Genomic DNA, 14,395 nt, shown 5'->3' on the forward strand with positions numbered 1-14,395 from the left:
CCTGCCCTCTGGCCTCAGCTCCCGGTCAGCAGCCCAGAGGCAAGTGTGGTGGGGCTGGGGCCACACTAGCCAGGCTGTGGTGTCTCCTCATCGCCTCCCGCCCGGCCTGCTCTCTCCAGGTCAGGGTGGCTCTCCCTGCCCGCCGTGGAATCAGTTACAGCCTCTCTGGCCATGCCCAGCGTGGAGGCCAAGCCAGCCTGTTTCTGGTTACCTTACGTGAACTGCTAATTGGAGTCTGATGTTCTTGGCCCCCAAACAGTCAGAAATGACAGCTCCCGCTCCAGCAGCTGGGCTTCCTGGGGAGGGAGTGCAGCCGGGCAGGGCAGGCTCAGACCCTGACCAGAAAGCGTACTCGTGCCCACTGGCTCAGAGGCCCTGGCCACCGGCCGGATGGTGCCCCAGGGACCTGGGGCGAGCAGGAGCTCTCCTGTAATTCCCCGAGCACCCGCTCCTCTCAGCTGTGCCTGTGAGTGGACAAGGCCAGGCTGGGTGCGCATGGGGCAGCGTGGGGTGCAGACAGGGTCCCCTGCAGGGAGTGGCTCTACCACCGTCCCTCAGGCATCCTCCAAGGCTGGGGGCTATTTCCCAGAGCCCTGCCATAAGGCCCAGAGCACTCCTCTGGGAGCCACACCCGCCAAGCCACGCGCACACGGCACATGTGCACTGGCGCACTAAGGCTGGCAGACCCACCCTGATGACGGCACCTGTCCTCCCTGGACAGTCACACGGAAAACCTAGGCCTCGGCCTGGGGGAGCTGGGACCACGATTTCTGGGGCCAGTTTCCACTTGGGCTGCCTGGAAGGAAAGCTGTGGCCCCAAGAGGCTTCATAGCTGCCTTAAGAGCTTTTTTGGCTTCAGCGGTTTGGCATCTGCCACTCCTCTGGCCAGGAGCAGGGCCCGACTGAGGGCAGCCCAACCCTCAGCAAGCCCCGCAGGCCTGTCTGGGCATCTCGCACTGGGTGTGTGCACATGGGCGGCCACAGGGCTTCTCAAGCGAGCCCTAGGGTAGTGTGGCCAGGGACACTCAAGATCCGGGGGTACGTGCAGGGTGGAAGGACTTATCAGGGTGCCCACGGCCCAGCACAGCAGGGGCGAGCCTAGGCTGAGGACCTCAGTGGTCAAGAGAGCCCACAAGACTGGCGCCAGCCCTCACGTGCCTATCTCTCCTGATGAGGCCACAGCGAGCCCTGGAGCTGCTCATCGGACCCCTCATCTCTGTTCCCCACAGGGCACGGAGCGCATTGACGAGCCCGGCCTGCGGAGTCTGCGCACTGCACGGTACCTGCAGCCAGGCATGGTGCTTACCGTGGAACCGGGCATCTACTTCATCGACCACCTCCTGGACGAGGCCCTGGCAGACCCGGCCCGTGCTTGCTTCTTTAACCGCGAGGTCCTGCAGCGCTTTCGCGGTTTTGGTGGGGTGAGTGCCCATGGGTCCCATTCTTGCTCCCAGAACATCTGCCACCTCCACTGCCGCTGTAGACTCCTTAGTCCCAAGACAGGGGCCCTAGTGACGCCTTCCCTTGAGGTGGGCTCAGCTTGCCCCTTCGTGTGGTCTGTCACGAGATGGAGCCTCACCCCTCAGTAGGAACAGGCAGAGATCCTGCAAAACTCCTTCCTGCTCCAGGGGCTCCCATCCACCTGGCAAGGACAGGGTGAGCAGGTGATGTGAGCAGATGGCTCCATGAAGGAGCCTGGAGGCCACTTCCCTTTCCCAGGGAGTGTCAGCTGCTCCCACCCCATGGTGGGGTGGGCCTGGAATGGGCCCGGCCCTCTAGCCTGGCACACGAGACTGCTCTGTGATCATGTGTGTCTGTCGGCTTGACCCAGGTCCGCATTGAGGAGGACGTCGTGGTGACTGACAGCGGCATGGAGCTGCTGACCTGCGTGCCCCGCACCGTGGAAGAGATTGAAGCATGCATGGCAGGCTGTGACAAGGCCTTTTCCCCCTTCTCTGGCCCCAAGTAGAGCCAGCCAGAAATCCCAGCACACCTGGGGACCTGGCCTTGCAACCTCTTTTCGCAATGGGCAGCCTGCTGGTCAGCACTCCAGTAGCGAGAGAGAGCACCCAGAATCAGATCCCAGCTTCGGCATTTGATCAGACCAAACAGCGCTGTTTCCTGGGGAGGAAACACTTTTTTAATTACCCTTTTGCAAGCTCACACCTTTAATCTGTTTTATACCTTGCTTATTAAATGAGCGATTTAAAATGATTGAAAATAATGCTGTTCTTTAGCAGCAACTAAAATATGTCTTGCTGTCATTTGTATTCCTTTTCCCAGGAAAGAAGCATTTCTGATACTTTCTCTCAAAAATCAATATGCAGAATGGCATTTGCAATAAAAGATTTCCTAAAATGGTCCTTTGTGCACGGCTTCCCCTTTATTCTTTATTCCTTTGCAGACGAGCATTTGGGACCCCGTACACCCTGAAAAGATGGCTCAGCTGGTGTCAGTATCAAAAGTCAGTTCCAGGAAAAGGGTGCTGGCGGCACAGGCCCTCTAACGGCTGCTTCTGCCTTGAACTGGCCTGGTGGGACAAGGGCAGAGTCCTCCCAGAGGAGCCTGCTTTGAGCCCCTGGGACTCGGGGCTCTGGTGTCACCCTGTCACTTGCTGTAAGGTTTCCCAAGCCTAACAGGATCAGAACCACTGGGGCATTTGCTAAGAGATTCCTGGGACCCCCTCAGACCATCTGACTCAATCTCGAGGGGCAGTGGCCTAGGAATTGTGTATTTCACAAGTGCCCGCCAGATGCTCCTGACAGACAAGTGTGAGCAGTACGCCCAGGCAAGGTGGTTTTAGCTTGTCAGTACCAGTGCAGCCCGAGGTTTGAGGTGGGGCAAGCAACGCTGCGGGAAGATCCCAGGCACTCAGGTCAGACTGGCCAAGTCACCCCGCGCCACACCTTCGCGCAAGTCAAAGGGCGGACTAATTTAACACAAGTCTTTCTGATACAGTCACCGCCTCCAAACTGGATTTCTGAAGGTGGTAGAATTACGTAGCGCTTGAGCTGCAGATATTTAAAACTGGAGACTTGCAGGGATCTCTTGTCCTTGATTTCTTTTTCATGTGGGACACCCTGGCCAAAGCCAGCCTCTGTCAGAGACACTGCCAACGAAGGCAGCGCCACAGCGAATTTGCAGAGACCGTTTGTCCTCCCTAAGTGTAGTCCTTGACTAAACTCCACCAGGCAGGAAGCCAGCCAGGGCCCAGCCGTGCCTGTTGAAGTATCTGTCCTTGCCTCTCCTTGTCCAGTTCTCCCAGGGTCCCACAGAACAGCCCACCCCTGGAGCTGGTGTCTAGAATTCCGTACACCATTCCAGGTTTGCCTTCTCACAGAGCTCCCATCCAGGAGTTACCAAGCCCAGGTGAAGGACAAGTGAGAAAGATGCCACAGATGAAACCATGAGGATGAGAGGGTGGAAAACTGTAGCTGAAGAGACAGACATTTTCAGAAGTCACCAAAGGCCAGCGCGGTGGCTCACGCCTGTAATCCCAGCACTTTGGGAGGCCGAGGCGGGCGGATCACGAGGTCAGGAGATCGAGACCATCCTGGCTAACACGGTGAAACCCTGTCTCTACTAAAAATACAAAAAATTAGCCAGGCGTGGTGGCGGGCGCCTGTAGTCCCAGCTACTCGGGAGGCTGAGGCAGGAGAATGGTGTGAACTCGGCAGATGGAGCTTGCAGTGAGCCCAGATCGCACCACTGCACTCCAGCCTGGGCGACAGAGCAGGACTCCGCCTCAAAAAAAAAAAAAAAAAAGCAAACAAAAGGAGCAAGGAGAAATCTCTAATTCTATCTAAACACTTTTCAGAGGGTCACTAGGAACAGAGAGGTCACATGTTTTTCCTGAGCCAGTAGGTCAAAGAGTGATCTTTAAAAAAAAAAAAAAAAAAAATTTTTTTTTTTACATAAATAGAGACAAGGTTTTGCTATGTTAGCCAAGTTGGTCTTGAACTCCCGGCCTCAAGCAATCCTGCCTTGGCCTCCCAAAGTGCTAGAATTACAGGCGTGAGTCTCCACCTGTCTCAAAGGGCATTCTTTGGAAGCACAGGTCTAGAGGGCCAGCATTAGCTACCTCCTCTACCCCCGTGTTTGTACCTAACTGTCTCTTCTAACCTCTGCAGAAATTTGTGTAGCTTCAGAAATCCATTAGAGACCCCTCCAGAAAGCTGTATAGTGCTACAACCCTTCCGAAACTGTATCTAGGTATTCATTCAATAAATAATTGAGCATCTACTCTGCCAGTGCAGGATACAAACCCCTCCTTTCAGAGCCTCTAGTTTCTTGAGAGGCCTTCACCTCAAACCAGTATGAACAAATATATTGTCTCAAACACTGCAAAGTGCCGTGAAGCAAGCAACATGATAGGCTTAGCGTAGACAGCCAGGGGGGTAAAACAGAGGAGGGAGCTTGTTAGTGAAAAGTCAGGGGAGATGCTTCATTCCAGACAGAAGGAGCTGTCCCAGGAAGGGCAGAAAAGAGCTTGGAAAAGACCTAGAGCCGAAGCAAAGTGACACAGTAGGATGGAAGGAAATTAAGTTGATGAGGGGAAACACCACGCCACAAGGAGACTGGATCTCACCCCGTGTGCAACGGGGAGCAACAAGATGGTTCTGGACAGCAGGCAGTGACGCTGCCATCCAGTAACACTGAAGAGGAGCCAGTCACCAAGTCCAGGCAAGAGAAGAGGATGGCTCTGCATGGGAGGTCAGGGTGGGTGAAACAGACAGGTACAGGAGCTCCATTTAGAAGGTGGAAGTGAAAGGTGGCGATGCGGCAGCGCATTTGGTTCTAACAGCTGCTTTAAAGGGAGGGATGAGAGGTGACATTTGGGCTGCAAAAAGTGTAACGCGTGACTGTTTCACTGACAACTTTATTCCTTTTCCAAGTTCAATTCTATAACCCCCATTTCTCTAGATGCCTCTATACAGCTTTCAGGCCTAGAGCTCTGTGAGGAGTAAAATAATACCTAGGCAATGGTGTTCTCTGAGTGTATGTAAAACTGTAAAACGTGTATGAACTCTGGCTCGGCATAGGCAGTGGATGAGCTGATGTAACAGTGCTTTCGTCAGAAAAAGACCTGGCCCCCTCACAAAGATGTCATCGCTCGGTAAAATTCCCCAAGACACGTTATTGGATTCTGAATTGCAACTAATTCAAAGAAGTGAAACGGGCCACACTTCCCATAAGAATAATTCCTGACCTCCACTTTTTATTAAGATGCAGCAAGCAGAAATGTATTTCCCAAGACATGAAAATAATTGAGGGATCATAGAAGAAAAGCATTTAAATGGCATTCCCTTGAAATACTCAATTCACATCAGCTCCCTGGACTCAATGATGTTTATGAAATCAGCAAATTCATCTCTATACTCTATGGCATAATGTAAATGAAGACGGTGTCCACATGTACTACAAAAACTCCAGATAGGGGAACGGACTTACTTTACACTCTTTATCTACCTGGAAACAAGAATTTCTTCCCTAAATGGAAACCATGCTCTGAGACACTAGGTGATTAAGCAGGAACCCATTTATTCACTTATTCCTTTCCCTATTCTGGTATCATTTTTAGTTTAGACCAAGTGACTAAAAATGTAACTAAAGATGTATCCCATGTTCAGAGAAAACTATTTTCCTATCCACTAAGGGCAATCGGGGAGATCTAGACTTGGACGCAAATACCTCTCTGCCTGTCTCCCCACTTTCCCCACCCCTACCCCGGCCGTCCAGTGTGGGAACAGGAAAGACAGCAAGGCGCCTGCCTGGGCTTCCCAGCTGTTTAACATCTGGACTGCTTTTTGGTATCTAATATAAAGAAAGCCACAATGAAAGACAAGTCATTGTTCCAAAGTTGTTTTTTATTTTAAATTTGTTGAAAGAAATAAAATTATATTTAAAAAAATAGAGAAATTTCACAAATTGATGAAAGCCAGGAACAAAAGAACAAGTTAGTACTTTTCCTGAGAGGCAGATCTAACAGCTGCAGAGCGGACTTTTTCCTTCCCAGCTTTTGTCAAACAAAACAATTCTCCTATTTCTAAGGCATCAAAAAGCACTGAGTGCGAAATGGGCTGTTCAGATACAAGGTCTCAAGCCCTCTAATGGGGATTAGGAAACGTGAAAAGCTGCTACAATTTCCTCTCCTTTAATACCAAATGTTAAAAACTGTCTATACTTCTACTTGTTATGTAAATTTGAGAATTTCACACTCATGACCTGCATTTCAGACCTGGTCGTGTTTAAAATCTTACTACTTAGTATCTGCAATGACATCCTAACAACTGATTTCAGGGGCCAGCGGCAGGAAGAGCTGCTCTGATCTCACCATTTGCAGCCAAAACCAGCCAAAGCACACCTATCCCAGGAGACTCATCTTATGCAGCTAGAAACTTACGCTAAAGCCTAACTCCTAAACTGCTGGACCTGCCCACAAGGGCAGATCACATCCTAATGGTTCACAGGTCACACACAGAATGAAAGTTACAGAAGTCACCTTACAGTTCCCAAAGCTCTAAATTGATTCACTCCCCACACTTGGTTTCCCTAATTTTATACTGATAAATCTATCAAATTACAATTTCCAACCACTTCAGGAAGACAGACAACACAACGGTTAACATTTTTGTTCTCTGCCTAATTGCTTGCTTGTGCTAAACTTTGCATTTCCATGGGTAACAGCAAAGCTTGAACCCATTTTTCCAAAAGATCCAATCTTGTGTTCTGATTTGAAATACTGAGTACACACCCCTGATGATTTCCCTCAAGTTTCTTTTTCAAGATACTTAAGTCAATTCATATAACTCGTAACCATAAATTCCATGGGGGCATCGAATTCCCAAAGATATTTTTTAGTAAATCAGAGATTGAAATGTCTGTAGCACCTACCACAGGTGCTTATACATTCAAGTGACCTAATGCATCTCCAATTAATTAAATTATGTAATACCAATCAGCTGCTAAGGATCCAGTAGGATCCTGTGGTGTGTCCTGGCTAGTTATTCAAAACATCTCTCATCCTTCATGGGTAGATCCATACTCCAAGGTAAGCTGGTGTTGGACCCTAGAAACCCCCCTCCTGTCTCCTGGCTCTATAGGGAGTTAATAGCCTTCCTGAGACAGCATCTCCTGGGCTCCTGTTTTACATTCAGAAGGGCCTCAGGACTCTAATAAGGGCTTTGCTGAGTTGCTGGACACCATGATGCCTTCTGCCAAGAAATGGCACGGTCAGCACTCTTCCACCAACCAGAGGGTGCAACTTGAGTTTCATTCTGGCTACATCATCCCAAGTCCTAGTATGAAACAGCAACGTGGCCAAAAATGACCATGTTCAAATAAGATACCTGGTAACACAAACTTTTAAATCAGTTATGACTCAGTCTCTCATCTCCAGCCCAGGCACACAAAAAATACACAAATTTGAGCTAGAAGTGTGCTAAGAAAAAAAGAGAAAGAAAACAAAACAAAAGAGAAAAGAAAAAACGTTGACAAAGACCATCTAAACTACCAACGCTGACATAAGCCAGACTCTACAGAGTCCCTACTTTAGCAACTGTCATTTTTTATCTCAACAAAAATGTCAATCTCCTGAGTTTTATCAGCATTTTCTAAAATAATTTATGGGACACAAAAGCATATAAATGAATAAACAGAAGCAGTGGTACAAAGTCTGGAAAGTCCACTAACCAGAAAAGAAATGTCACAAAACAATATCAAAAGATGTATTTAAGAGAAATAAATTAAAGGTTAAAACCTTACACTTTCAAGTTTTCTTAGACAATTATTTTGGGAGATGGCATGGAGTTGATACACTTCTCTAACAGTCACTTGGTTAAGATCAAATACCAAAATAAGCCTTCAGAATAAATTTTTGACTTTAAAAATAATGGCCCCATGGCAGCTATTTTGAACACAAGAGAAACTACCTTCTGAATTAATATTCCAAACCCTAATTAGTACGTTGTGTCATCAAACTGTTAAGACATTTTGTTTACTAACTTGGCTGTCAAAATTGTATCCAAAAAAACACTTACTTTACTAGCATCTGCACAAACTAAAATTTTGGTACACAAGTTTCTCTACACCACTGAGTTGCGTTTTCAGAATAAAATAATGCCAATCTAAGCGCAAAGGTATCCCAAAAACATAATTCCTATGCTTTAGTTTTATTTTCGTGTTTAATCTATTTGCTTCCTAAATGTTATTTGTATATTTTAAGTCAATTGGGCCACACAATGCCTATAAGATGTGATGAGGTTTCTTTACTTAACCTGACATCACTATTCAAAAACTTGTACTTTTGGGGGAAAACAGTACTAATTATGTTAAAACAAAGTTTATGCCATACATAAAATCACCCCAAATTACTCACTCATTGCTTTCTATAGCTCTATGAATTTATAATACATAATTTAGAAGAAAATTACAAATAGATTACCATAAGTGGCATTCAACTTTTCTCAATCCAATTCAGTCTACCCATTAAAACCAAGAACCTTCTGCATGGCCTGCCAGTTCCCCATTCCTTTTGTCAATTTAAAAAAGAAGCACTTCTTGGGAAGTCAGGATTTATTAAGAACATCGGGATCCCAGATAGTTCTTTTTTTTACCATATACCTTAACATTTAGGGAATTTTGATCTCCACAAAAATCTCTATCATTTAAAACCAGATATTCGAATTACAAGGCTACCATTTTTAGCTAATCAACTCTTCAGTGCTGATCCTAGAAAATAACCTTCAATGGGTCTTTGAATCATGGAAAAGGACCACTTTCAGCCACTGACATGAGTGGTGTCAGTGGTCACACCTTTAACGTTCAAGCCACAAGCTGTGAAGTCTGGAAAGGGTGAGGTCTACTGTCCTGCACTGTCGCCATCTGCTGTCGTATTTTCAGTGCTAATGGACTGTACGTTGTCTGCAAGGTTGTGCGCGTGCTCAAGAAACAAATCTTTGAGTACACTTAATTCCTTGGTCAGCAATTTGATTTTTGCTTCCAACCGTTCATTCTCTTCTTTGAGCTGATTGACTCTCTGCAGTGTGTCTTGTGCTTTCTGCTTGCTTTTCAACCGGCTCTTTTTCACAGCCATGTTGTTCCTCTCTCGGCGTTGCCGATACTCATCGCTGTTTCGATCCATGGGCGAGCTCTTTTTGCTCTGCTTGCTGGGAGCCACGGCTTTGCCTCCTCCCCCAGGGCCAGCAGGCACCAGCTGAGGAACCTGCTGTAAGCCGCTGGCATGTGCCTGGGTATGGATAACACTAATTCCGTTCACCCCTGGAGTGCTGTTTTGCTGCGATATCTTGCTCATTTGGGCACTCTCCCTTGCCAACACAGAACAGGTAGAAACGAGAGCAAGGTGATCAATGGTTTCCACGCTAAGCTGCCAAAAAATCTTCACATGTACCTAGTTAAAAAATAAATTGCGTTAAAATGTTTGAAACGACAGGATCAAATGAGATTAAACTTGTATGTACCTAACATCAGGCCAACATTTATTGATTCTGCTGAGAAAAGTCCACAGCAACTGCCAACTGTTGCAATGTTTCTGAAGTCTAAATCATTTCACTTAGAACAGTAAGTCAGTACAGAAGCACCACCAGGCGAAACTCAGCCCACCTGGATCCCTGATTGCCCCTCTGCAATTGTTATCAAAAATGGGAGGAAAACAAAAGACTGCCACTAATTAGGTGGCATGTGTGAACTAACAGCACTTGACAATCTGCCAGGGAGAAGCTGCAGCTGACTGTGGTAGGAGAGACACCTGCAATGGAAGAGGGGAAAAGTTTCCATTGTTGGTTCAAGTCAAAACAGAAGGCTGGGGTGGCGTGCCCTGTCTCCAGTGCTCATGAGGAATACCATGCTATCACCTCTGGGGTTCCATGTTCTAATATGCAGAGAGGGAGTCATCGAGGACTTGAGTTCTCTCCCAGAGTTCTCTTTATGGGATATTTTGAAAAAGTAGTTTTTTGCTTTATTTTGTAATGACCTCAAATGATAATTCCACAGTTTAACAAAAGTTACTGAGTGAGTTTCTTGAATTTAGGAGCTCTGACACTCAATTTGCTCCCCATCCCACCAGGCTTGTAAAAGTGCGTTTTGTTTCTTGACATAATTAATAAAACATCAAAACACACTCAACCTGAAACCACAAGGAAAGAAACAGAAGCCCTCATAAAGCATCCAAGGAAGTGCAGGTCCTGGGACCCGGGCTGGACAAAGGAGCTGAGCAGCTGCCGTGCCTGTGACCACTTCGCGCTACCAAATGAGCTCGTGTGAGCTCGGAGGACGCACCAGCTCTGAAGCACCCCTGTGCTGCTGCCTGCAGAAATGAAGTCACGGTTTCAAAAACCAGTCACATGTGGATTACTCTGAATCCAATCAAGTCCCTACAGTTGCCCCAAGAAGTGTAAAAGCGTGACTATCCTATCATCAGGAGGCCACTTCAAGATAAACTGACTCAGTTCAGTGAACGGTGTCCACCAAGGAGTCAGGGCACTCTTAGACATTTAGAAAGCAGTGTTAGGAACATAAACCTATCCTGTTCTCTTTCCACAAAACTGCTAAAATTACATCAGTGGAAAAAATCTGGAGTCAGATTTATACAGTGATCCCACAATGAGGGAAAGCTCAGTTAGCCAACACCAGTAGCTACACCCAAACCTTTAGCCAGGCAATTCTGTACACTGTTTATTGATCTCTTTTTAAAAAACATCTTTGCTTTAAAAAGTCCATGTGTCATTACTTTCCATTGTTTTCAAAGCCACACAGCCGACCCTGAGCTAGTAGGTCATCTGTTCTCACTCCAGCACTAAGGCAAGACAGAAAGCATCCCTCCAAACGATGAGGGCTATCCACTCCAAGCCTATCTTCAGTAACAGTTCACAATTTCCCTTGGTCATTATTAGGCTGCCTCATTTCTCTTTCAGTAGAAAAGTGGCTGTTTAGTATTAATCTGAGCCACGCTTAGTGCCACCTAACATTATTATTGCTTATCTATTTGGTGTCAAGTGAGTAGAAGTGCTTGACTCAATTATTAAGAACTTGTTTAACACCTCTCCTGAGACTGTCTTAACAATCATAATCATGTTCACCTTATTTCTCTACTTTTTTATATACCAATTATATTTTAGCCCTTAAAGCTCTCTACAGTCAATGTGGCCATGCTCAGAGACAGCAACGATCCAAAGCGGTAGAGACCAGTGGCCAGGCCACTTCTTGTCTTGGCTGTGGCTCCCCCTATTTTAGTTTGGGTAAATCTCTTTTCTTCCGTGGGCGTCTATTCCCCATATGCAAATGAGGGATGTGGAATAGTAAGACACTTTCCTACAGACAACACACCACGACCTTCAGTCACTAACAGCTTTTATTCACTACAGGGTCCAAGTTCAGCGACGTTCACACCTGTTTCCAAATCCAAAGATACAGGAACAGGGAAGGGCTCTTTCACCTCTGCCTGACTCATCTTGCAAGGTACTAGGCTGAACGTGTGTCATAGGCGAAGTTTTAAAGGTAAGCCCTTTGGCGTGAAAACAGTATTCACGACCCTACAAGCTGGTGAAAATGTAACAAAGAGAAACTTGGAGATAATCAAAATAACTCCAAGAATGTTTTGTTTAAAAAGTTCTTTAACCATATAAATAGCTCTTAAAGTGAAGAGAAAATTAACCAAGTAAAAAGGGATCAAAGAGCTAAGAGGTTTTACACTGAAAAGGCCACTCTCATTTATGCTTTGTTCCTTCCACACACATTTACTGAACAGCTACAACAGGCAAAAAGTGTTTATTTCAAAGCTGGACATTGAGTCCTAAATTCAAGTCCGGCTCCTCTGTGGACAAACACTATTCCAAAGTTCAGGCTACAGGAAGCAGGGTGGCGCCTGGCTTCCTTCCACGTGAATCACTCAAGTAGGAAACAGCAGGAAAGCTGAAGAGCAATGGCTCTCAAAGTGTGGTCCGTGGACCAGCATCATCATCATCCAGGAACTCTTTAGAAATGTAACTTCTCAGGCTGCCCCAGACTTAGAATTGGAGTTCTAAGAACAGGGCTGAGCAATCTTTCCATAAGGAGACCTCCAAGTAAATTTGATGACACTGAAGTCTGAGGGTCTCTGCTGTTGATTCCCAAGGAATATTGAGAATGGTGGACTAACTGGATAACAGGCTTTGTTTCCATTCAAATTTAATTCAAGTAATGTTCGTTCATGTCAGTCACACTGAAAGCGCACAATGTTAGAATGAATAAAACAAAATCAAATTTTTCTCAAATTTCACCTGGGGAAATAAACCTACTAAGAATTTTCCCAACGCTTTTGTCCCTTTTCTCCACACACCTAGAACCCAATATTCCTCCCCTTGCCCACCAAAATAAATTTTTCACTCAGTTTCCTCAATGAAGGTCAACCTTTCAAAACAGTCATAGATGTTTCTCCTTGGTCCTAACTGTTTAGTCTTTGGGATTTGACAATTCCACCTAAAACAAACCAAAAAACTTCCCATCTACCCTTCCTCTCCATCCCAATCCCATCGAAATCACCTCAGGTCACTATCATCTCTCAGGGACACTGGTCTCTGGTCTAGCCTGCTTCCTCCAACCTCTGTCTCCAGAGCAATGGAACACTCAAACCTGAGTGAGTCACTCTCCTGCTGAAAATTCATCTCTGGCTCCAGTCTACAGGATCAAATCCAAGGTCCTGACCCTCTCTCCTCCCTCACACCACATCTTGACAGTACCAAACCACTATTTGTATCCTAAATGGTCTGTGCTTTCTCTTTTCTTTGGGCATCTGGGAAGATTCGTTCCCTAGGTCTGTCAACTCCAGCCGTGTCGTTTCTCCCTGCGGATCTTCACAGGCATCTACTGCAAGGTCCATGAGGGAGGGGACATCCCCTTTCTGGGAGTACAGAAGTGGGTCACTGGGGCATGAGAAGAACATCAACATCATCTTTCTAACCCAATCCTTTTGAAGTGATTTACAACACACAAAACAAACAGACTGTAAATAAACAACCATTAGGAGCTCATGTTCATTTTTTTCTTTTTTTACTGATAGAGCTAGAAAGCCACAAACGCAGGAGGCCAGTGTACCTATCAATACAACAACCCATGGAACCAGCCCTCCCAAGAACGCACAATACACCTGGAATCGTGGCTACCTGTACTTACCATTACTGTGACCAAGTGAGGCAATCTTAGCCCATAAGACCAAATTCAGCCCCATGAGGTCCTATTTGTCTTTACCAGGGGCTCAGCACATAGTGTTCAATTTCCCAGGGATGAAACCATCTCTCCAAAATCAGACAGCCTTGCGGACAGACATGATGTGCTCTTGAGAATTTAAAGGATATTCTCAACGTTTTGTTTCCCCCTACTTTTTTTAAAAGCAGGTATTAAAAATAACTGAACCAGCCAAGTGTGCCCACCAGAAGCAGGAATCAAGAAGCTGAAATATGCTTCAGTTCCTGGATACCCTGTAATTATTTAGCCTTGTTTACAGCAACTTTTTCCAGAAGCAGAACTGACCTTATGAACGGCTTATCCCAAATACTACTCAAGTGCTAACAGATGACCACATCTTAAACATCAAGAGCTTCTAGATGTAGAATGTCTTCGTAAAGCAAGCCCTTATAGGCTTTTCTTTTAAAATTTTCTCGGGGAGTCACACTTCTATGGGAGAAGTCTGCCTTAAGTGACAGCCTATTCATACAGGCAGTCAATTTTGACACAACTACCAATTTTGGTGTCACCCATCAACACTGAGAGACCTTTCTAAATCTTATACATTTCAGGATGCCAGAATACAGTATAAACCTCAAACAAGAGGAAAATCAAACAGTAAACCTAGGGAAGAGAAGCAACACACCAGCTGCCCTGGAAAACAGGCTCTCCTCCCCCACACACATGTATTTCCATCCTCCGCATCTGGACACCTCTGCTGGCTGTTTGCCCTGCTCCGCTCCCTCCAACCATGCCCGCGAAGTGCTTCATTTCTTCTCTATTCGACCCGTGGGAGTTGCGTGTTCTTCTAAACTACGTTCAACAGTAAAGTGCAGGACATTCAAACAGCTCCACAAAGCAAAATATTATCTCTGCGAAGTCATGCATTTAAAAACTAGTTGCTTTCCCTATTTTATTGATCAGTCTTTGAACTTCTGAACAGATTTTCGATCACCGCAAGCTGAGCCCTTCTAGAAGAGCAGGATTCTAAAGCTCGATTCGGTCCACCTTCTGCTATTCTGGGAACACCCTTCATCCCCAGGGGCCAATGCAAGCCTGGCCGGTCACACCGCCCGTCTCACCGAGAGGGGGCCGGGCTCCGCAGGGGGCATTCCCCGGCCTTTCGCGCGCTCTCGGCCCGCCGCGAGGGGCGCCCCGAGCAGCGCGGGGGTCGACG

At 46.4% G+C, this 14,395-nt stretch overlaps 2 protein-coding genes across 2 annotated transcripts in view; one reads left to right on the forward strand and one right to left on the reverse strand.

Moving 5' to 3' along the window:
• PEPD (peptidase D) overlaps nt 1-2,363 on the forward strand; it is a 142,214-nt gene extending 139,851 nt beyond the window's left edge. Inside the window, exons 14-15 of the mRNA XM_017855047.1 lie at nt 1,230-1,421; nt 1,832-2,363. Of these exons, the coding sequence (XP_017710536.1) occupies nt 1,230-1,421; nt 1,832-1,969 (330 nt within the window). The 3' untranslated portion in view covers nt 1,970-2,363. The remainder of the gene's footprint in view (nt 1-1,229; nt 1,422-1,831) is intronic.
• A 3,483-nt stretch (nt 2,364-5,846) lies between these two features.
• CEBPG (CCAAT enhancer binding protein gamma) overlaps nt 5,847-14,395 on the reverse strand; it is a 9,572-nt gene continuing 1,023 nt past the window's right edge. Inside the window, exon 2 of the mRNA XM_017855048.1 lies at nt 5,847-9,409. Coding sequence (XP_017710537.1) covers nt 8,861-9,313 — 453 coding nt within the window. The 5' untranslated portion in view covers nt 9,314-9,409 and the 3' untranslated portion in view covers nt 5,847-8,860. The remainder of the gene's footprint in view (nt 9,410-14,395) is intronic.

This window comes from Rhinopithecus bieti, unplaced genomic scaffold (assembly GCF_001698545.2).
Source record: "Rhinopithecus bieti isolate Rb0 unplaced genomic scaffold, ASM169854v2 scaffold_39998, whole genome shotgun sequence".
NCBI lineage: Eukaryota > Metazoa > Chordata > Mammalia > Primates > Cercopithecidae > Rhinopithecus > Rhinopithecus bieti.